General features: G+C 39.6%; 2 protein-coding genes across 5 annotated transcripts in view; one reads left to right on the top strand and one right to left on the bottom strand.

The window, feature by feature from the left end:
- The window catches only part of LOC113032772 (RNA-binding motif, single-stranded-interacting protein 3-like), a 163,156-nt gene extending 153,261 nt beyond the window's left edge, over positions 1–9,895 (top strand). For all 4 annotated transcript variants that reach the window (XM_026185864.1, XM_026185863.1, XM_026185866.1 and 1 more), the window contains 4 exons: positions 6,741–6,857; positions 7,088–7,174; positions 7,553–7,677; positions 8,062–9,895. In XM_026185864.1, the coding sequence (XP_026041649.1) occupies positions 6,741–6,857; positions 7,088–7,174; positions 7,553–7,677; positions 8,062–8,065 (333 nt within the window). In that variant the 3' untranslated portion in view covers positions 8,066–9,895. The remainder of the gene's footprint in view (positions 1–6,740; positions 6,858–7,087; positions 7,175–7,552; positions 7,678–8,061) is intronic.
- Positions 9,896–12,226: 2,331 nt separating this feature from the next.
- Positions 12,227–22,476, bottom strand: entpd3 (ectonucleoside triphosphate diphosphohydrolase 3). Its single transcript, XM_026185477.1, has 10 exons — positions 22,316–22,476; positions 19,896–20,033; positions 19,163–19,280; positions 18,849–19,008; positions 17,273–17,432; positions 16,932–17,159; positions 16,024–16,287; positions 15,825–15,935; positions 14,492–14,620; positions 12,227–13,727 (listed from the first exon to the last, which is right to left on the bottom strand). The coding sequence occupies exons 2-10, from the start codon at positions 20,028–20,030 to the stop codon at positions 13,539–13,541; spliced, it is 1,494 nt and encodes a 497-aa protein (XP_026041262.1). The 5' UTR covers positions 20,031–20,033; positions 22,316–22,476; the 3' UTR covers positions 12,227–13,538.
- Positions 22,477–23,740: the final 1,264 nt, after the last annotated feature.

Genomic DNA, 23,740 nt, shown 5'->3' with positions numbered 1-23,740 from the left:
TCTCCCTGGCATACTCTTTTTGTCTTAAAACTTTCAGTGTGTGTGTTTAATAGCTTCATTACTCATGTGAATGTCAGTGGCAGGATTTATGGGAGAAAAACTACAAAAGCTTTTAAAGCATAGGCTGTATTGGTCTCGAGGACTGCCTGCAAATGCTTTTATAACAGTATTTAATGTGCCCTGCCTTTTTCTTCATCAAATGAGTATTTAATAATTCAGGAATGAAAATGTTAGTAATAACAACAGGTCACCGACAAGTTGGTATGAATCACGAAAACTGCGAAAAGCCAAGTAATAAAAGGAAATTCTTCCAATAAGTGCTTGAGAGCCAAACCCAGGTCAGAGAAGGAAAATAACTGTAACCCGTAATCCCAGCCCCACTCTGCTGAATCAGCCTGTGAATAGCCTTCTCAAAGGACCTCAGAGAGCTTGGCGAAACTCACTTTAGAATCTGTAATAAAAGGTTGCTCCCTGCTGGTTTTGAATGAAACTGCATGTACAAAAACAGGTTTCCAGACGGCTAGTTTAAAGCACATTATTTATCTATAAGTCATGTACATGTGTAACTGCTGCTCAGTTTCATATAGTGATGCATAAAATTTGCATATCAAAAGCAGCAGTGCATCTTTGTGTATATGATGCATAATGCAGTGATGTAAAATCCAACCCTTGGTGTTTATAGCTCTTTTCCATCCATCCTTGGCTAGAGCTTTCTCTCACATTTTGTCTCTCATACACATAGCTTTGATTGACGTGCAAAAACGTTTTAAAACACACCCACACATTCTGTATATTTACATGAAGAGTCATGAATCGACTCTGAGTGTAGGTGTACAGTCAACATACTCTATAAACCCACACTTACCTACAAATTCTCTCTTCTTTTGGCAAACACAAACATAACCTTAACACAAACTGTGGGCTTTTCCTTCCTTTGATACAGGGACTATATACAGCCGCTCTATGTTATTAAGCCTCCACAGGCTTCGCTCTAAGCATAGTCCAAAGCCTCAGTCTCTCTGACATTCACTGACTATTGTAGCATAAAATATAAAATCTCCGTGCCTTCATCTTGTCATCTGACAAAGTACTGCATTGAATTAGTGGAATTAGAAAGCTATATCATATAAATTGTGGAATAGTCCAAGCTTAGTCCTGCTTACAAGATGATTACTTCTCAGTGTAGCAGGACCGATGCATTATGAAATCACAGGCAGAAGAGATTCATATTACAGTAACCTTGAAAGTCTTTCAGATAAAATTTAACTTCTATCTCCTCTTAAACATTTGTTCAACAATAGTTTAAAGGTCTATATCAAACACTATATGGACAAAAATATTCATGTTTCAATTCTGGTGTCTTTAGTCCCGGCGATGCTGGCTCGTTCTTAAGCCTGTGCCTGTGGCATTAACATCAAACTAAAACTGCTACGCAGCTCCTGCAGCTCTAATGGTGCCCCAGTACCTTCGTCAATATAGTGTATCTGTTAAAGTAGCCTGTAAGAGATGAATGTGCTTACATTCAGGGGGTTTATCTGTACACCTGTGCTAAAAAAGGTTGTATGATTTTGTTCTGTCATTCATGGGGTGAAGGAGTTTATCGGGGCAGGTACGTAAGGCGGTGCAAATTTCTGCAATCGTATCCGCCGTGGTTGCCAAAAATCTTTAGTGTTCAGATTTGTTGCTCCTCCTCTGTTGTTCTCTCTCCCTGTCTTCTGTCTTGCTCTTTATATCTGTCTGGCAAATCTTAAACACATTCTGTTGTCTTGTCTGATTAAAATTATGTCTCTGAGCGGGGATAATACCCTTCTGTAAATGTGTTTTCAAACAAATGTCCCATCTAATTATTTGGCAGGCCGCTTGATATGACTTCCTAAGACTTGGGAAAAGACAGGGTGAGCTTGAGCAGAGATTGATGGTTTGGAGAAAGAGAAAAATAAATAAATAAACACGGCGGATTTGACAAGGAGGACAGGGGCGAGAAGGAGGTGCAGGGAAAGAGGAAAGAAGGGATTACAATGAATATATTGAGAACAAAGAAACGAAAACAGCCGCTGCAAAAGCATGTTTGGGCTGTGCACATCTGTTCTCCACCCTTGTCTATGTATAGACAAATTCCCTGTTAGACAACAAAGATGAGGGGTAGTTATTGTATTTCCTGGATACTGAAGAGCTTGACAAATTAAAGCTGCATCAGGGAGGGAGACTGAGAGACACAGCAGCTTAAGTCTGTTCCTATGGTAGCAGAGGCTTCCTCACTGCTGTACTGCAGTTAATGACTGGTAACTTTGATAAATGCTATGCACTCATTGACACTTTTAGCTAGATGAACATGCGCACACCTCCTCTGGTTAACAGTCCATCATCTACTTTGAGATTTTTAAACGCTTGTGGCACCAAAATTGGAATGTGAGACACTCTGTCGCTAAAGAAATTAATGAGTCTAATTAAAAGGTTAGAACAAGAGAACAAACATCAATGCTGTGTGCTGTTTTCATGGCTCAGGATTAAAAATGCACATACACTATTGCTCATAGGTTTGGGGTCAACTAGGATATTTAAATTCATGAAAACTTAATCTAACAGATTTGCAGTGAAACGAAATAGACATTAATAACATTAGATAAAAATATTTTTGATTGATGGAACAATTTTATACTGTGTACTGTCTCAGTTTTGCAGCCTTGCAGCCCTTTGGCACTCTGGCAGTTTTTCTGTTCCCATAACAGATGAGTAGTTAAGAGCCAGTGACTGCACTGGCCACTCCATTATAGGCAAAACACCAGCTGACTGCTTTTTCTGAGTAGTTCCTATAAATGTCAGAGCTGCTTTGGAAATCAACTCCAGTCCTGCTGTATCCACAGGCACTGTATGGCACTACAAAACAGAGTGAAAGCCTGCCTTTCTCTTGTTCAAGATCTTTTGCTGTACAAATCTCCCACTTTAGCACGACCAAAGCCTCAAACCATCAAATTTCCTCCACCACACTTAGCAGATGCTGTCAAACACTATTCCAGCATCATTTCATGTCTGAAAACTGCTTACGTCTGCCCAATATTTGTGTGTTGTGTTTTGGGGATTTTTTTCCCCCGTCTTTATTTTCTACTTTTATTGACTGATCACAGTTATGGCTCTTTGGACAACTCTTCCTAGAAGGCCAGCATCTAAAAATCACCTGCAGGCTGGTGTTTTACAGGAACCATTTAATGCAGTGACCAGTTGAGGACCTATGAACGATCTTTTTCTCAAACTAACCACTTTGTACTGTCACCGGAGAATACTACACAATGCTGACATAAACACACTTAATTTCAGATTGTTCAGTTTGCCTCATGCAATAGCATTTACTTCTTAAAACAAGAAAACTGAGTTATTTTTTTAGCCATGTTGAGTGTAATCAAAACCAGGAACCCTTATGTTTCAGACACAGAAGTAAATTTATTGCTTATGTAATCAGTACAATCGTTTTCAGCTGTGCTAACATAATTTAAAAAACTGTGGATTTTAGGAGGGGAATTTGAATTTTACATGATAAATTTGCATTAGGTTGCATGGTTTGTAGTGTTTTTTTTAAATATTACTTAAAAATAATACATTATTTATGGTTAAGAATTGCATTTTTAAATGGTCATTTGTAAAATTACTGATGAGGTTGACGTTATTTCAAATAAAAAACAAATGTGCTTTACTTTATTAAAAGGAGCAGTAGAGGCTCACACAACTGTGATTACCGACAGACACCAGTGTAGCTACACACTGCCTGATTAATGTACACACACATTAAACACACCTGTACACACACTGCCTTAAGGATTGTGCATTTCTGCGCCTTGGTGGGATGCCCAGATTACTTGAACTGCCTGTCTTTACATCTTAATTAGTGAGAGGATGTCTTTGTGCATAATTACTCACAAATCCCCCTACAGGAAATGAATGCATTAGCCAAACCACGCAAAAAAAAAAAAATCACACACACACAATCAATGCTGCTTATTGAGGAGGGCTGTAATGAGACATCTAAAGAACTGGGATTTCAGCTCTGCAGGAGACAAAGGCAGTGTACAATATCAGGGCTTGCAAATAGAGCTCTATACCTCACGTTTGTTTTGTTTTGTTTCCTAACCGCGAGATCCCGTGTGTGCAGAACTGTCACAGGTGCATGCCTGCGGGTGCATGGATAAAGCCGGGAACTAAGGAGTACTTGTCTGGTTTTACGCCGAAAATCCAGTGTACTTTGTGTGTTGATAAAGAGGGTGTGGTCTCAGGAAATCAGCTTATAGAATAATAGAAACATCTGCACGTTGTAGCACACCACCTCAGTAAGAACAAATAATGCCAATTCAAAACTCGTTGCATTCTCACGCACATGGAGCGCCCATCATAAAAACAGCATTTAGGGGTTTTCTCAATAAACGAGTATCATTATCACTAATACTATGTATTTGATGCTTTCAGACTGCCTGCAGCAGTCAGTCTGCTTCTCTTCTTTAATGGGAAAATGACAGGGGAGAGGGAGAGAGGGCAAGTTCAAAGTTGAAGTAGATTCTGTGTGGGGTTTTTGTTGTTTTTTTTAAGTCATGTCCTCAGGGAAACGATAACTGTCATGTGGGCTCATTTATACCCCAGGAAAATCATCTGATGCATTAAAAACACGCACACCATAACATACAACTGCACTCATTACATACTAATACATAGTGCCCGGGTGCAGACCCATACAGAGATGGAGAGTTGATCACTTGTAGAGCTATAAATCAGAGCAGACAGCTACTCATTGTGGGTTTCATTTTTTTGTTTCTGCCTGGAAACCTGCTGTGAGATTGGATGAAGTGAAAGAAAGAGAAAGGGAGGATGAGAATTCATTACAAGAGAGAACGCATTATTTAGATGGTTGAAAAGCTCGGGTGTTAATACGATTCTGGCTGGTAAATTTACCTGCATGAGCCAAAGCTTTTGTGCCGGTTTGAGGGTAGATCTGTTGGTGTGTGTGTGTGTGTGTGTGTGGGCTTTCGTCTCATTCACTTGTAATACTGAGGAAAGTGTTTACAGAGCATTTCTGATGCTGCTGTGTTCTGCAAACAGATCTCTCTATGAAGACAGCAGTCAGGAAGAAAAACATTGTACCTTTGTTAACAGCTCTGACAATCTTTGTTTGCACAGTGTGTGCACGCGTGCATGTTTTTTTCCTGTAAAGCCTGCAGTCATAAAGGTCTTACCTTACAGAATCTTAACTGTGAACAACTGTCAGACTGTATATGCATTCAAAGCGAGCACTTCAGATATCTAGAACTTTCCTTGTTTTGAAAGTGTGTACTGTATGTGCTTATGTGTGGTTTTGTTGTTGCGAGCCTCCCAGAGAAACCCTACAGATTCAAAGCTGTTAAGTCGTCTGCCATACAGCCAGGCGTGTGCCTAAAATACCTAAATTTAATACTTGTGTTCTTCTAACGTTATGTCTCAACTTGAAGCTGTAGAGGTGCTGACTGCTCTCAAGAGCAGCACCAATACATAACCACTGATGCTGTCTGTGCTCATGGGAAGTGTAGTTAAACATCCATCACAAATAACCAGAGCACACAGTCTCCTATTAAATCTTTACAGAGCTGTTGAAGTTGTAGCAGAGCTGCACTGGAAAAGTAGATCTCAGCGCATCAAGGTGTTAGACTGCTTCAAAGGCCTTCACACTCAAGAGATTTAGAGTAAAAGCGTCTCTGCTCCATTCACAAGCAGGTTCTGTCAAGCCTTGCTGCCAAGCCTGCTGACTGGTTGTGTTGCTCATGTACAAACTCGCACAATTTGCAGTCACCAAATGTAACTACTTCTTCTAGCTGCAATTTTTTTTACTTCAGCTTAAAAAAACCACAATGTGTCATTGCTTTAAAACACGTTGTACACTACACTTTCTTACTTTGATAGGTTAATGAGTGATCAGAACCCTTTATACTTTATACAGTAGTTTATAGATGTTTTCTTAATTATGTGTTTAAGCTGTAAACAGTGTTGGGGAGTAACGGAATAAATGTACCGGTGTTACGTATTTAAAATACAAAATATGAGTAACTGTATTCTGTTACAGTTACTGTTTAAAAGGGTGGTATTCAGAATACGGTTACTTTGTTGAAATAAATGGATTACACGGGGGTCTTTTCCTGTTTCATATGTTAGGCTATGCCCTCTCTATTTTTGGTAATTCCACGCCGGTGGAAACCCAAATGAAACGCACATTAAGACAAGCCCAGTTGTAAGTAAGCTATTAAGACTCGACTGGACACAGTGTTCGTGTTTTCCTCTGAAACAATAAGTTCCGTTGGAGCAGCCTTTCAACGCCTCTCTGTCTCTCACTGGCAAACAAAGTAAAGCTAGTTTTCGGCCACGAGCCCGACACAGAACCGACATATTAGCCAGAGGTCCCTTTAGCAATTTTGCCATTAAGGTCTCAGCATTGGTTTTTTTTGTTTTGTTTTTTTAAACCAACATGTCAAAGTTGTTCTGAATCCTTTTCTTTGAGTTATGTTTGCCTGCAAATTGCTTAAAGCTGTTGTCTCTTTACTCAGCTTATTTCTTTCTTTTTTAATCTCCACATTTCTTCCGATTTAATTTCCTTTCTCCACCATCTGATCATATATTGATTCCTGCATCTGAATTAAATATCACTGAGTGACTCCAAATCACTTTTGACTCCAAATAACAGTTATTAGCTATAAGCTGACTGGATTTGTATCCTTCCATTTCTACTCCAGGGTGCTGTGATCACTCCAGCTGCTGCCATTGAGCCCAGTTTGTCTATTCACCCCTCCAGTGTAATGGCTCCTCTAACCCAGCAGATGAACCACCTGTCTCTGGGCCCAACAGGCACTGTAAGTCTCCCCTTTGGCCAGTCAGCTCATCGTGCTGTATGTGCATGTGTTTGTTTTATCCTTTGAGTTATATGTGTAATATAATTGTACACTTGCAGTTTCAGTGTTTTTCTCAGAGTAGAAGCGCTAGAGCAGAGGAAAACTGCCCCGGTGCTTCTGTTTTCAGTCTAAAATGTGAAATGACCATAAGACAAATGACACAGTCTGTGTTCTTCCCCTTTTATCTGTAGTACATGCCTGCTGCAGCGGCTGCTCCTATGCAAGGAACCTACATTCCCCAGTACACTGCAGTGCCTGCCTCGGCCATCACAGTGGACGTAAGGACCGAAACAACCTGCAAACTTTCATTTGAAATGAAAACTGCTGATTAAACATATATATTTTGTGATATATTAGTCTTGCTTAGCCTTTGGCAATCCGTATACTTCAATGAGAGAAATAATTTACACCAAACCCTCCCCAAAGATCAGAGGAGCTGTTTTACAAGTTCACAAGTATATAAAGTTAAAATCACAGACAGAAAACTGACCGCACCAGATCAACCTGTCACCTTTAAAAAAAAAAATGCTAATTGAATTTTTCTCTTTGGATTCCTTATCTATGTGCCATAAAGGAGTCCCTACTTTTATATGATTGCCCAAAGTTTCAAGGCTTTCTTTTGTTCCTTAATATCTGGCTTTCCCCCCCCTGTTCAGGGTGTGGTGACAGACCCCTCTCCACAGACAGCTGCCCCCTCCTCACAGGACGCCAGTGGGCAGCAGCCTTTACCTGTGGAGAACACAGGAGATCACGCCACAGCCTACTCTTACCAGCAGACTAAGTAAGTGTGATGATTGCAAGTCTGTAATTTTTTTCACATGGTCTTGTACAGCTGGTGCATCCTAACTGGTACATTAACTGTATCTGGAAAAATGAACAGCATCAGCTATAAAGGACTGCAGTACAATTCCCAGATTATGCCGCGCTTTTTCTGTTTTGGTCACAGATGCATGGCAACCTTTGTTTGCAAAATTCTCCTTCTGGCTTTTTATCTTTTTCCTGGTGTTTATCTTGTTTTTCTGCCTCCTAGATAACCGACGGGTGGTTTCCTTTACACATAGTGATTGTACAAAGACTGTTGTGCCTGCTTACAAAAAAACCCGGTAACATTGTTCACGGTTCCCTCAGTCACGTCCTCGCTCACTGACTTTTCTGTCTCTTTTAGATAACAGGATTGGTAGGAATCATTGCTGCGTTGCCTTTAGGAGGACTGCACGAAGGCGCTGGAGACGCAGAGTATCAAAAGGAAACGGGACAAAACAAAAAACAAAAACAGAGGTGACATGGACATCACTGACGGGAGAATGCTTCCACTGTGCACGGGCACCAAATAAAAGACAAAACGAAGAAAAAAAATATCTTTCTTACCTGGTTGAACTAAGAAAAAGACAGAAGAAAAAGCAAATGATGGTTTGCTAAACTCAAAGACAATGAAATCAATGGCAGTCTCCAACTTTGAGTTTTCATTTTTCACCATGAGACTGGACTTTGCCTCCAAAGGAAAAAAAAAAACAGATAAGGGGACATAAAGAGAAATCTAAAGTCAACCAACTGTACAGAAAAAAAATGAACATTTGAATGTGCAGGTAGATTTTCAGACTTTTTTATTGAAAATAGAAGGAAGCCAAGTCTTGAACAAAAACGGGCTGTCTTCCTTTGATATTAAGCTACATTATTTTCATTCTTTTTATTATTTGAGTAGTTTTCTAGAATATTAGTGTTTTCGTAAATCTTTATTGCCTTAATTTTCTCAAACTTTGGGGAAAAAAAGTTTCCAAGTGTTGAATTATTTAAAAAAAGGACTGAGTTGTTGAATGATTTTTTTTAAAGGGTTCTTTGAGTTTGAGAGCCTCAGAAATGAAATCTACAAAGCTATCTGTATAAGACAAAAAAAGGTTGTATTTGTATGAAGGTGATTTTAAATTATGTGGTACAGTGCAGGTGATGTTGGTTGACTAGGGAAAAAAATCCTTTTACAACTTGTGGGAGCGGTCAGCCCACCGCTTCCTGGAAATGCAGTTTAGTTCAATCATGGGAAAGAAATTCAGTTTCTCCACCACTTATTTTGTATTTTTATTTTTTTCATTGCGGTGCTTTTAAAAGTTTTTCCTTTGCCTGCTTGCTTGTCTCATTGCAAAAAGAAAAAGGAACATTTCTGACTTTGAGAAAAAGCAGAGAAAAAAAAGCTAGGATTTTTAAATGTGCAAAAAGCAATAGTTTTAGTAAAACTGTTGACAGTTTCTTGAGTCTTTCTTAACTGTTGAACAAAAATACAGCCCGCGGGTGGCATATTTTATACCAAAGATGAAGAAACTAAGTTGTAAAGAGATCTTCCTGTTGCTTTTTCTTAATTTTTTCCACTTTGAATCTGCTTTTTGGTTTTTGTCAAGCTGTTGCTGTGTGAAATGATCAGTGAATGAGAGCATGCAGTTGGTCCTTTAGCACATTTGCCTCAATGGGACGAGATGTTTTGTGCGTCATGTGATCAAACTACCACCGCATCTAAAACCCTGTGGAATCCTGGTGAAAAAGCTACTTTTTATTAGACACCCAACGACATCCTGCCGAGGCCTCATCGACTGACCTTACATAACAACGCCCAGACGGCATAGCTCGCGATGAATGCTTCCCAAAATATGACAGATGTCATTGTTTTGCATAATCTAAGTCCAACTCACTGTTTTGTCTCGTTCTTGCCAAACACAAGCCACTGAAAATATGAGCAGGTCAATGATCTCTGTGAGAGGAAAGGGCATTCCTGTTGAACGAAATGATTTCAGCTTATATATATTCTCCTAAAAAAAATAAGGAGAATTACTTTTATGTTGCCTTTACTTTTGGTTTTTTTTTCTCTTTTTGATGATTATGTGTGAGCTGCTAAACACTTTTCAGTATTGGGGATTGAGGTTGTCTTCTGTTGGGTCTCCGTGGAATATTTGCACCTCCAGAGTGACTGTAATTGATCATTTTAAGCAGAATAAAGATGAAAGAAACACAAACGTGCATTATTGTGCCTAGAGAATATCGGTTGAGAACAGAAGAAAACTTAAGATGAACTTTAACTGGCTCGCACTGGTTCTGAGGTCACGCCTTCGAAGACTCACACGCCTTGACTTTCCACCAATGAAAGGAAGCTAAGGAGAGACACAAGAAACAAATGGACATAGGAGAAAACAAAATTGGTTTAACCAAAATCAAATGGATAGAAAGCTCTAAAATAAACAGGGGTAGGGAGTGAAAGAGAGAGAACTCAAAATCAAAAGTAATATTTATAAGATCTTTTTTTTGTACAGGTGTGTACAAGAAGATGCAACAGAAGTAACTTACAGTGGGGCAAAAAAGTATTTAGTCAGCCACCGATTGTGTAAGTTCCCCCACTTAAAATGATGACACAGGTCAGTAATTTGCACCAGAGGTACACTTCAACTGTGAGAGACAGAATGTGAAAAAAAAATCCATGAATCCACATGGTAGGATTTGTAAAGAATTTATTCGTAAATCAGGGTGGAAAATAAGTATTTGGTCACCTCAAACAAACAAAATCTCTGGCTCTCACAGACCTGTAACGTCTTCTGTAAGAAGCTTTTCTGTCCCCCACTCGTTACCTGTATGAATGGCACCTGTTTGAACTCATCATCTGTATAAAAGACACCTGTCCACAGCCTCAAACAGTCAGACTCCAAACTCCGCCATGGCCAAGACCAAAGAGCTTTCGAAGGACACCAGGAAAAGTATTGTAGACCTGCACCAGACTGGGAAGAGTGAATCTACAATAGGCAAGCAGCTTGGTGTGAAAAAATCAACTGTGGGAGCAATCATCAGAAAATGGAAGACATACAAGACCACTGATAATCTCCCTCGATCTGGGGCTCCACGCAAGATCTCATCCCGTGGGGTCAAAATGATCATGAGAACGGTGAGCAAAGATCCCAGAACCACACGGGGGGACCTGGTGAATGACCTGCAGAGAGCTGGGACCAAAGTAACAAAGGTCACCATCAGTAACACACTACAACGGCAGGGAATCAAATCCCGCAGTGCCAGACGTGTCCCGCTGCTGAAGCCAGCGCATGTCCAGGCCCGTCTGAAGTTTGCCAGAGAGCACATGGATGATACAGCAGAGGATTGGGAGAATGTCATGTGGTCAGATGAAACCAAAGTAGAACTTTTTGGTATAAACTCAACTCGTCGTGTTTGGAGGAAGAAGAATACTGAGTTGCATCCCAAGTACACCATACCTACTGTGAAGCATGGGGGTGGAGACATCATGCTATGGGGCTGTTTTTCTGCCAAGGGGACAGGACGACTGATCCGTGTTAAGGACAGAATGAATGGGGCCATGTATCGTGAGATTTTGAGCCAAAACCTCCTTCCATCAGTGAGAACTTTGAAGATGAAACGAGGCTGGGTCTTCCAACATGACAATGACCCAAAACACACCGCCCGGGCAACAAAGGAGTGGCTCCGTAAGAAGCATTTGAAAGTCCTGGAGTGGCCTAGCCAGTCTCCAGACCTCAACCCCATAGAAAATCTGTGGCGGGAGTTGAAAGTCCGTGTTGCTCGGCGACAGCCCCAAAACATCACTGCTCTCGAGAAGATCTGCATGGAGGAATGGGCCAAAATACCAGCTACTGTGTGTGCAAACCTGGTAAAGACCTATAGTAAACGTTTGACCTCTGTTATTGCCAACAAAGGTTATGTTACAAAGTATTGAGTTGTATTTTTGTTATTGACCAAATACTTATTTTCCACCCTGATTTACGAATAAATTCTTTACAAATCCTACCATGTGGATTCATGGATTTTTTTTTCACATTCTGTCTCTCACAGCTGAAGTGTACCTCTGGTGCAAATTACTGACCTCTGTCATCATTTTAAGTGGGGGAACTTGCACAATCGGTGGCTGACTAAATACTTTTTTGCCCCACTGTAGCTATTTTTTTTATTTGCTTGGTCACATGCCCCCCATGTCTTTAAAATTGTGATTTTTGAGAGTGTCTGTAGAACCAGTGGATATTCCTGTAGCTTCAGATGTGTCTTTTTGTTTGTTTCTTTGTTTTATTTTCTTTTTAGTCGAAACTTTCAATAAAAAATAACAAAAATGAACTCGTCCTGGATATTCTGCAGGAACAACACACTACCACTGGAGTGCGCTATTGTTTTCTGTAGAAGGAAAGGACTGAAAGTCCATTGGTGTGCACGTGTGCAATTTTAGTAAGTGACCAAGTTAAGTTCACACACGCAAAATGGTTTTAACTGCTGTAAAGGATTAAAAACGTTTAAGCGTTTAGTTTCACCAAGCGAGATTATGAAACTACAGCTCCAAAAGATGCAGTTAGTTGAGAAGTTTATTGCATACAGTACTGACAAGAGAGTTCATTATCGCCAAAGCAGAAACGGTGCAAGCAGTCTGCATCAAATGACAATCATGCATCATTTTCTCCAGTGCAATGACAACAAAATGTCAAGAGACAGTTTTATTCATGCAGTTTAGTCATACATCATACTTGCTGTTCCTGTGAACAAATTACTGTCATGAAATCTTTATTTTTATTCATCTTTTCTTTATAAAGAAATAATAAATAACCAGGAAAGTACCAAAATATTACTTTGTAACAGTTGCCAGTTTCATCTACCAGCTGAATCAGCAGGATGTAAAAACAGTGTCTCTGCTTCAAGTCCATCCATCCATCCATGTGCTTCACCACTAATGGATTGTCATTGCTAACAGGGCTTAATTTTTCTTTTCCCAACTGCTCCATTTATACAACTGAATGAACCACTTGTGTACAACTATCCAACAATACTTTGCTCAGAATGCAAGCCTTTTATAACTCACTGCAGCAATATACGACTATGATGCATTTAGTTAAATCAAGAGAAGCACGTAGAACTGCTGTAGCACTGAATGACTTTCTGTGATGACCAAATTAGTTAAGTAGGTTGTATGTCAATAATTTTAAACTGATATGAAAATAATGAGACAATGGCATCATTTATTAGGGAAATGTTAATTCAAAAAAAGCTATAGTTGTGCGCTTAAAGTTTGGCAAGACCATACACAATATAAAACAATACATTAAAGCTACAGTACAACAATTTGCAACCATTTTCAGTGCTATAACATGTAAAATGCAGGGAAAGAAACAGTAACTCATGCTCTGGTCTAAAGCGGGCGTTCGACTCATTTTGGGAATTGCACAACAAGAACAAGCACATGGAGACTGATGGATGCTCTTATATTTTTGTGCGATTTAGACAAACACTATCACTATTTTGTTGAGCGCAGTCAACTAAATTAAAAAAAAAAAAGTACATTAATTTTTGTAAGATTCCCTGAGGTAGAGAATGAAGAGTGGTCTAATGCTTTTTAAAGCTGCTTTTACATATTTTATCTGAAGCTAAAACCCTCAAAGATGCCAGCACAACGTACTGCATTGATTTTGAGGCTCTTCAGTTTTGTTTGTTTTTTTAAACTAAAAGCTAGTTCATGTCTCAACCTGAATAATAACACATTTGATTGTTAACGTCCAGTCCAGGCGTCTTGGCACATGCAACTGTAGGATTCTCCGAACCTCTTGCAGAATTACAGCAGTTCCCAGGCCTTTCAATAGCCAGTGATTTCCTCTGTAACCTACGTTCTCAGTAGCAGGTGCGAATGAAGATGATGAAAACTAAGACGGCAGTCATAATTGTTAGCGCCGAAAATAGAAAGATGAGGCCGGCAAACACGGGGTTTGACATAGGAGGGATTTTCTTCACTTCGGAAGGAATCATGTTGGACATACTCAGCATGTAGCCCAAACTCCAGCCTATATTAGTTTTCTTTACCTACAGGAAAAGAAAGAAAACAAGTAATTTGAATGTTTTATATTTAAAACCACTTGCTTCCAACACCAGTACACCACCTTGCATGTCAGCGGGATGAAAATCATGAAATTGTATAATTACAGCTGTAGGGCAAAAGATGAGTCATAGCACCCAAAGAAGAAGAAAAAGAACAGGCTGTTTCGTAACTCAAAGTCTTGAAAGAACCTATCAAGCAGCAGACATCCCAAACTGCACACTAACGCCATTGTTGGAAATTGGGAGAATTGCCAGCTGTTTAAAAAGTCTTGTCTTGAGTGCAAAAGGCCGAACGCTCTTTGCAGTGTGGAAACATTGGCTGTAATCGTTCGTCCTTTATGAATCATGAGTAATATACAGAGTGTCAAAGACCAGGAATCCCCTTCTACTGAGGGAGTTTCTTTGTGACAAATTGATGGCATGCCTTCTGCTCTTTAGCTTTTTCATTGCAGACTATTCCTACGACATCAACAACAGTTTCAAGTGGGTGGCCTCATTCACATACGACTGCCAAAGGCAGTTAAATGGCTTCCTGTATTTGAACATGTATCAGCTGTCAACAGCTTTCCAAAACAACTCTCACCAAATTAGTACATCTTACAGTTATATTTCAAGAAGAATTAGCGCACAAGCCATCCATAAACTTTGAACAATGGGAGGATTGTAATGTACTAGCCTCATAGAAGGCAGTATTGAAACTTACAAATAAAAAGAATACTATTTGTCTTATTTACTGCTGTTTAACCAACCTGTTGTTGAAAGTTGATGTTTTTCCAGGTGTCTGTGTCAAATTTGTATCCATCTGCCAGCAAAGTAAAGACGTAATGACCTGCGTAACAGTGGGTCTCGATGAATTTGACGTTCTTTTGTGCGTTCAGCTGAAAGGTTGAACAAAGATCAGAGTTTAGCCTGTGATTGTAATGACACAAGCTAATTGTATTAATTTCAGTTTAATCCCATTTCAGTGAGAAATAATGATTATTTAATCAAGATCATGAAAATATTGTGTAACAAAGACGGAGTGCAGTTTATTTCATTACCTTTATCCTGAAGTAACTTTGTTTCTTTTGCACAGCTGCACTCTACAGCTTTGGTTAGCACAAGCATGTCTCTCTAAATCACTTTTTTGGCCTGACATTGAGTTTGTTACCTAACTGATCATGTTTTTAAAAACTGATGTGGCAGACACTCGCAACAAAATCGAGGGTCGAGGAGATGCTTTCAAAGATGCCGTTGGTGTTGGTGCCGAGAGAGGGTGCTCTGAGTTTTTTATAAACTGCAGACCTACTGGGAGTTGAGTGAGTGGTATTTCTCTGGGGAAAAATGCCTTGTTGATTTCAGAGGTCATCTGAGAATGGCCAGACTGCTTAGAGGAAAGGGAACAATAACTCAAATAACCACTTGTGACATGGTTGCTGGGTGCCAGACAACCAGGGTATACAAAAGCACAGGCTCACTAAAGGGCAAGAGAAGAGCGGAAAAATGTTGCCTGGTCTAATGACCCTGGATTTCTGCTGTGACATTCAGATGATAGGGCCAGACTTTGGTGCAAAAAGCCTGAAAGCGTGCTGCTTTGTATTAATGGTTTAACGTGGTGTTGAGGATATTTTCTTGGCATATTTCGGGCCCCTTAGTACCAATTGATCCTCCTTTAAATGCCACAGTTTTGAAGGTTGAAGGGGGTGCAACTCATTAAAGGTGTACCTAATAGAGTGTCCAGTCAGTGTATATTACTAGTAAAAAATGTGGACACACGAGCAAAAAGAAGAAAATGTGGGCGCACAGCATTGTCAGAGCTGGTGAGTAGTTTACTTTCTGTTGTGCCTTCTGTTCTAATCTTGATGAATGAAAATGACAATGTATTTTATGTAATTACCTTCATATTAATTCTGTCATTCTCTCCTTCCTAAACATGATTTCTGTTCTTCCTCACCTTAATTTCGTCCCACTCCTTTTTCAGGCAATTTTTGTTTTTTGTTTTGTGCATTTTATGTTCAATATAGGTATTTGTTGTGCCTGAAAATGAACAAATAAATGAAATGAAATGAAATTTCTTGATTTTCTACCTGTATGAAAACTTACCGTTGCCCAGTTTTTGTGGCAGAAGTTCCTAACTGAGGTGTTGAAGTGATTAATGTTTGATGTGCCATTCAACTGCAGAGCCAGGGCAGTCCAGAAGAATCCAGCGTATGCCTGGTCGGACCAGCAGAAACACACACACTAAGTTGTTTTGCATCGTGATCTATTTGCTTTCATGTGTTATATTTGCACTGCGTGTTACCAGGAAATCTCCGGTGACTGGTGGCTGCTCCACCCCGTTGAAGGAACACTGAGACGAGGAGCAGGTCTTGAAATCAAATATGGATTTCACTACTTTCCCACAGCCGTCTGAGTCGCCACCACCAAAGAAGATCAGCTCTTGATTGGGGTCGTAGTTTTGCGGTTTCTTTGTACACTGTGACTCAAAAATTGATGATGCCTTTTTGGAAGTATTGAAACCTTTAGGATAGCAGGGGTTTGTTATGTTTTTGGGGTTAGATGATTGCTGGAAAATAAAAAAAATAATAAAAAAAATGTCAAAAGATAACGATTTTTTTAAGAAGAAGGCAAAATCTATAAATAAATAGGACAGAAAAAGACCCCAACCCTGAACTGGATAAGAGGAAAAAATGAATGGCACATTATCTCCACACTGTAGGGCTTATTTCTTTAAATTATACAACACCGCATACAAAGTCTGAAGTAAACAGAAACTATAAGGTTAAGCTGTCATACCATCACTCTGATGCACTTTCAGCATATTTCTTGTAGAATCATTATTAGTTTCAAGAATGAAGCTATGAATTACCAGAAACGATGCATTTCTCCCAGACTAGCTTGACGACAATCACGGTTCGATCAATATTCTTAATGACATAATGCATCCCTGGATCCTTTGGCTGTTAGCAGCTCAGGGACAGCAGCGTTCACTAATCATTCCACAAATTGGCCATTAATGGATTTCGCAGTGCACATGTGTGCAAAGAGCCAGACGTTCCCACTGCACTTAAACGATAGCACAGTAACGCATAACAACCTAAGGAAAGAACCACCACTCTTGTAGTACCTTGGGAATATGAGAGTTCAGTGAAAGACACTATTTTTTTTCTGTGCATACTTGTAAAAGAAACGGAGGACAAAGTCATTCACCTGCACTACTTTCTCCAGAACCAACTTCCCAGCTTCATTTTTGCCATAGCAGAGGAAACTGTGTGTGTAGACATTGTAAGGGTAACCATACAGTTTGACACGCAGGTAGTCGGCTCCCTTGAGATCATCCTGGACCGCAAAGGCAATCTGTGTTGATGCTCCTCCAAGATCCATGGAGCCGACAGTCTTTGCTCCCTGCGGCCGTACGTATGCGTTCCACACGTTTTTCTGCAAAAACAACGAAGATTAATAAACGATGAAACGTACAATAGCAAATTTTTAAAGCTGCAATTATCTTGTTTTTTGGGCAATCGATCAGACAGGTGAAGGCTGTGTCATACCTCTACCAAGTTTCCCTTTAGGTAGTTGACAGTGATCCAGCCATAAAGCCCTTCTTCCTGCCCAGTGATGACTGAAGCATTTTGAAACATGAAGGGGAGGGAACTCAGGTATTGTCTGAGTTTTACCAGGACGTCATTGGCCCTCTGTGCATCTTTCATTCTTAACAGCACAGCAGAAAACAGAACTATTAGACATCACACTAGAAACAGATGTTGACAAATGGATTCACTATCATTAATGAAGCAGGTAAAGATTTTGCCAAATACACGTATTTTAGATGCTATTATTTGCTATTATTTTTATTTTAAACTCATCTAAGCCAGAAGTCATGACGGTAGGCTAGAAGGCTTGGCTCTGTTTTTTAAAATGAGATCAGTATGTCATTTTAAAAACACTAAGATGTGAAGATTTTTTTGAATGTTTCTGTCATTAACTGTTTTATGTGTGGGTTTTATTTATTTTTGGTTGTTTTGTTTTTGTCTTTCTGCTGTTTCTCTGAGCGTTGCACGGTCTGAGTTTGGGGTGCATTTGCTGGAAAGTCCACCGCTCAGAAGATTCGCGTCTTAATAATTTCTCACTTGTGAATAATCATTTTCACTGTACAATTGTAGATTTTATAATAAGATCCTGTTTGGCGTCGTGCTGACACAAAACTAAATGCTCTAAACCAATAAACTGCCAAAACATCATCTTTTATCCATGTGCTCACACTTGCTGATGAGCAGTTAATCAGATGCATTTGATTCGCAGTGCCTGGAAGCAATGAGGAGTGTTCATCTATTTAAATAATGTTAGAGTCTGGAACAGATGTTATGTTTTTTAAATTATGCTAAAGAGGATGTCCTTTTTCACATGACTGTAAATCATTTCATGCAAACTAATCAACCTTTTTTTGTATGTTTGTTATACTTTAACAACAATATACGCTGTCCCCTACTTCTGCCTAGAAGGTCTGCTTTTGTCATCATCTTTCCTTGGGCTGGAAAGTATGAAAAGCCATATTTAATGCCGGGCCCAGAGTTCGACCCATGTGATTGAGATTCCTAAGTTTTGTCCTGCCCTTTAGTCTGAATGTGTTTTTATTGCTGGGGCTTCCCCAGGCATCCAGAGGGAAGGGGGGTTATCCATCAGGCAAAAGGGGGGCAATATAAGACACAAAGCTTTACTGTGAAGCAAACCTCCCTTTTTGTCTCTTGAATGCTTGCACAGCAAAATCGGCATCCATAATTCAGCACCAATGAAGTTGAATGGACTTTCTTAAACTCAATCCACAGCACATATTTGAAAGTATTAAATACATCACTTTAAGAACATTTCTGCATCTCTGTCTTGATATTCTCATCTTTAAAAATCATACATTGTACCCATTAAAAATTCCCACCACACACACACAAAGTCACAGATCTAAATATTATACTTTTTAAGAATGTATTTGTATTCATTATGTCTTGCAGTTCTTCAGTCATCAGCTTACTCCTCTGTGCATGAAAGGTCAAGAAAAGCTTAAAATGAATTAATATAAAAAAATCACTTTTGACTCTTCAATAATAATATAAATAATCAAAAGCTTCTTACTGCAGGAGTCTCATTCCAGCTGTAGCTCCGAGAAACAGGCGCGTACTGTTGTGTTTTGTTGGAGGAATGGTTTTAGTGACGATGTCCATGCATTTCCTAAATCCTGCCATTGTCTTTTCTTCGATCTCGGGGATAACCTTCATGTCGGAGATGGCATTACCTGAGGACACAAATCCAAGCTAAAATTCTCGTGTGTCTAGTAACCAGAATGTCTCCAATTTAAAACACACTCTTTATGTTTTTTCTTTTGTTTGCAAAAGCCTAAAAAGAGTTTGCCAGCACCCCCCCTCCTCTCTTTGTTATATGTGACTCACCATCAACTTTACAGTTTAATGTCTCAGTCACTATTCCTGTTTCGTTCTCCTTCGCTCCTGGCCATTCATACAGGTATACATTGGAACGAGATGAGCCAGCGTCTATCACTATGCCGTACTAACAGGAAGAAGGAAGACAAAAATGTTATTGCACAAGCATTTTCCAATCAGCTTAGCAGGTTGCTGTCTATTAAGCACAGAGTAGCCACCATGACTTTCATCAGGCCTCTGTGTGAAAGATGTTGCATAACAGCAGTAAAAGCCTATTTTCTTTATGGAGATATAGTGGGGTAATGGTATCCTTAGCAGAAAAGAAAGTCTCAAATTAGAGAATTGTGAGAACTGCAAAAGTAAAAAACCACTGGCACACTCCTGATGAAAAAGCATACACACATACACAAAAAGAGAACTGACAAACACGCAAAACGGCAACTGAAAGTCATCACAATGAGTTTTTTTCCTCTTTTTTTTTTTTTTTTTAGCCCTCGTTTCAAAAAGCTTTCAGTTCTAATTAAAAGGAAAAGGGGAAACAGCAGACGGACAACATGCCTGTTTGTTTGAATGCCATTAACAGTACACGCAAAGTTAAACGTGTTTCATCAGAACCGCCACTCATCAGCAAGCAGACCGATGAGGAATCCCCCGTCTCTGATCCTTCGGTGCAGTTTTTATAACAGCATGCGTATTTATATTTGCATCCTGGAGTATTGCGCTGATGTGCGTATGTGCTCACCTCTTTGCTGTATTCTAAAAACCTCCAAGTGTCCTGGATAACAGCAACAGCAATGAGGGCAGCGATGCTGGTCAAGAGGAGAAGCATCACTCCTGCTATCCGACACTTGTAGCCCATCTTGTGTTTGGAAGCCATTTCCTGTTGGCAAGAAATAGGGTTAAAGAAGATGTGTGGTTCTCACTAAAAGCATCTTTCAAGGTGAAGATGTGCAGATGTTTAAAAAAGTCACGATGAGCCGTAACAGTGACCAGGACTGCTACAGATGAGTAAGTGCTCGCAAGCCAAACGGATGCTTAACCAAATCCAAATCAGAGGGAGGTTGTTCAATCAGAAGAACTCTTTTAGGGAGAAAGTGCTAAAATGCAAAAAAACTAAACGAAAACATTTCTGTTTGTTGTTTTTTTGTTTGTTTTTTGGCTACGATTACACATCACACACAGGCATGCAACATGAAATGCAGCTTTTTTTCATGTGTGCATAGATGGGCTGCACACAATTTAAACCTTTAAAGCTACTCTCATAAACATTGTGCAATATATATCACAATCTATATTCATCACTTTGCAAGGACTCATTAAATTCAAAAACATCCATGAAGTTTACTGACAGATGAATATGCCAGTTGATATGAATACTCTTTGTTATTCAATCAATAATCAATTATAATCATGTTATTTAGATTTGCTGAAACTGCCACACCACACTATTCTGCTCATGTTATGTTCCCGTGTGATTGCATCACTGTTATTGCAGCCATTTGTCAGTATACAGCCGTTAGGTAATTCTCCCTCAGCCATGCCAAAACTGTCCTCACCAGACTGACAACCACTTTGCGGATTAGGTGGAACCCTAGTTCTGTGTCTCTCTTGTTTATTGTCCATTTAAGCTTCATAAATCCAGGAATAAAATTTGCTATCTGACTCCTCTTTTATAGGCAATAACAACAATGACAAAACCAGTGTTTGTTAATCTATGAATAACTCTTAAGTTACCACAGCAACTTCTGTAGAAACAAGCAGGCTAAAGGTGCTCGACAAGGTGCGATCACAACTGGCTGACATGGCAACAAGCGAGTTTAATGTTTCTGATACATGTTGCCCGCAAGATGCTTGACATTTCGAAGCCATGTGTGCAATACACGTCCTAGACTTTCACTTTTGAATGTCTCTTCTTTATAACCGCGTGCTTAACATTTCCCGGAGCTGTTTCCAACACAAAGAAAGTAAAGTGTCAGCCAGCACATGAAGAGAAATAGCAACCAATCTGTTTTTGCTGTGTCTATGTTGCATTCACTACAAGGTATGTTTCTGTAACTACATGAGATTATATCCAATCAACCTGCCAAGACAAACACAGTACAAGTTCTTATACTCCAAGCAGCTCACAATGAAAACAAACATAAGGAGGCATGAGTGACGGTGTGTCTGAGGATGGAATAGAAAACAAATAATTCTATAAAGTAATAATGCGTGTAAGTGCATAATACTGCTAATTTGCAGTTAAGGAACAATGTGTCTTTTGAGCCACTGGTAATGTGAGCTCACTCATCTCTGGCTTTACGGGCTATCATCGCAATGAGCCGGGCTTAAAAACTAAACTGTATTTAAGGTTGTGGGTGATTTTAGTAGCACTGAGACAAACACTTCCTCCCTGTAAAGTAAATTTTGGTTTCAGTTCTTTCCCACTGCTTTCTCACCTTTTTTTTTTATTATTATTTTTTTTTTAAATGCACAGTTGTTACTTGTGGTTTTTAGTAGCATTAATAAGCTTGACATATTACATATTTACACTGCAGTGCATCTCAGATTTGCTGGATGTAAAGTTTCACACAGTGGAGAAACAACAAGATTAGGCAAACAGCACAGTTACTTATAGTTTGTTATTGTAAATGAACCGCCTTTTGGGTTTGTAATACAAAGACTTACTGAATACATTAATTGCACTTGACTTGCACCTATTTTACTTTATATGTCAATAGTTTTCTAAAGCTTAATTGTGAAGTTACTTGAATTTTTTTTTACTATCACCTGAATAGAAATGCATGGTCCTTATAGGATTTTGAGTTGGCAGTTGCAAAACTACACAATATCTATAAAATACTCAATGTGATATTACTGGTTCTGCAGTTTACTTAAAATTCAGCCAGGTGAATCAACAAGTCATATCGACTCTGTTAACACCCACTCAGTAAAAAATCAGCCATGTGTCGCTGGGAGTCAAATAACTTGAGCTATCTCCCCTGCTTGTAAGGACAGGTTCTTATGGTGGTGAGGAGTGGATAGAAGCAAATGTGTCTCGTCACACTCGGTACAGTAAAACTAACTTGCCAGTGTTGATTAACCCTTTGATCATGTCTAAATACCTGTTGTGTTCAAAGGTTTAAAAAATAAATGCATGTGAGGAAATGTTTTGTTTCTTACCTTCTAGAGCTGATTTTTAGAGCCTCGTTGAGAATAAGAGAGAGATGGTTCTGACGAAGGGATGTTGATCTAAAGCAGGAAAAGTGGTTGCAGCAAATCAAGAGAGAGAGAGAGGAACAGAGAGAGAGAGAGAGAAGGTGCTCTGAGTGCTCTCAAGAGTGACTGGCCCACAAGAACAGGAGTGGCGTACCCCAACATAAGTCACAGTGCGGGGAGGAGCATTGTGTGCAGGACTCCAGTTTTTGCCACTCCCAACGCACCAGTGCAACAAAGCAGCCAGCCTACGAAACACAGCTGCTCCTTGCTCATTGCCTGCGTCTGGTGATTAAAACAGATACAAGTATTTGTGAGTATGAACAATGTGAGAAGATGGGGCTGGAGCTGGGATGCTAATTGATGTGATCAATAAGAGAGACTGCAGTGTGGCTGAGGGTCTGCTGTGGAACTTACTATACATTCAGGTGTTATTTAATAGGAGTAAATTATGAGGCAATGGAGGCTATGAAAAGCAAAGGCTTAAGTGCTGTATCAACAATCAAGGATTTGTTGATAGCTGCACGGGATGCCAGCGTTCTCACAGACAAAACTCTGAGTCATTTGTGTGACAAACATGAGTCATTAATTTCTCTGACACAGTGCTGATGGACGAATGGGAACCTGAGCTTTTATTGCAGCATATTTGTTTGTTTTTTATGGGAAGACAGCAGAGAGTTAAAAGCATACTTTTAACGGTGTGTGCATTGCTCCTACTGCTGAACATTTTTGTAAGGGCTCATATGTTAGGAGTTTTGCAGCACTATCTGGAAACATGAGAAATGCTTTTCCAGACTGATACAGACTGATGTATGTGCATCAGTCTGTATAATATCAGTTAAGGAGTGGAGATACTGTCAGAATGCATCTGTCTCCATGCGCAGCCTACTGTAATGACCAAAACACCAGTTAATGCAATATTCCCAAATAATGCTGAGAAGTCAGACACCACTGCATTCTGCTGCTATTTTAAGTATTTTCTATGGTACCCACCCACCAACCCATTTGTTACCTGTAATACAATTTCATCAGGTTACCTTATGTTTTATGTTGGCAGACAACAAATGGTTCCATTGCATTGGAAGTGGTTACTTTGTTATAATACTGTGACATACTATGACATGGCCTCCTCACATGGGTGCCAGCGTCTGGATCTGCTAGCTTTGTTTATTGTCCTGGCATCTTAATAGAAGTTATTACAGTGGTCTGAGTTGTTGAGTTATTCAAAGGTTCAAAGGTATTTCAGATCATTGTCCCACAACAGCAGGACTCCTTCAGGACTTTAAGGTAAAGAGCAGAATTTATGGTTCCACTATACCAGGTCCTGAAGCAGCAAAGCAACCCCAGACCATCACGCTACCACCAACATGTTTGACTGTTGGGTTTTTTGTG

The sequence above is a fragment of the Astatotilapia calliptera genome, chromosome 11 (genome assembly GCF_900246225.1).
Source record: "Astatotilapia calliptera chromosome 11, fAstCal1.2, whole genome shotgun sequence".
In the NCBI taxonomy this organism is placed as follows: Eukaryota; Metazoa; Chordata; class Actinopteri; order Cichliformes; family Cichlidae; genus Astatotilapia; species Astatotilapia calliptera.
This window is presented reverse-complemented; position numbering and strand designations above follow the sequence as displayed.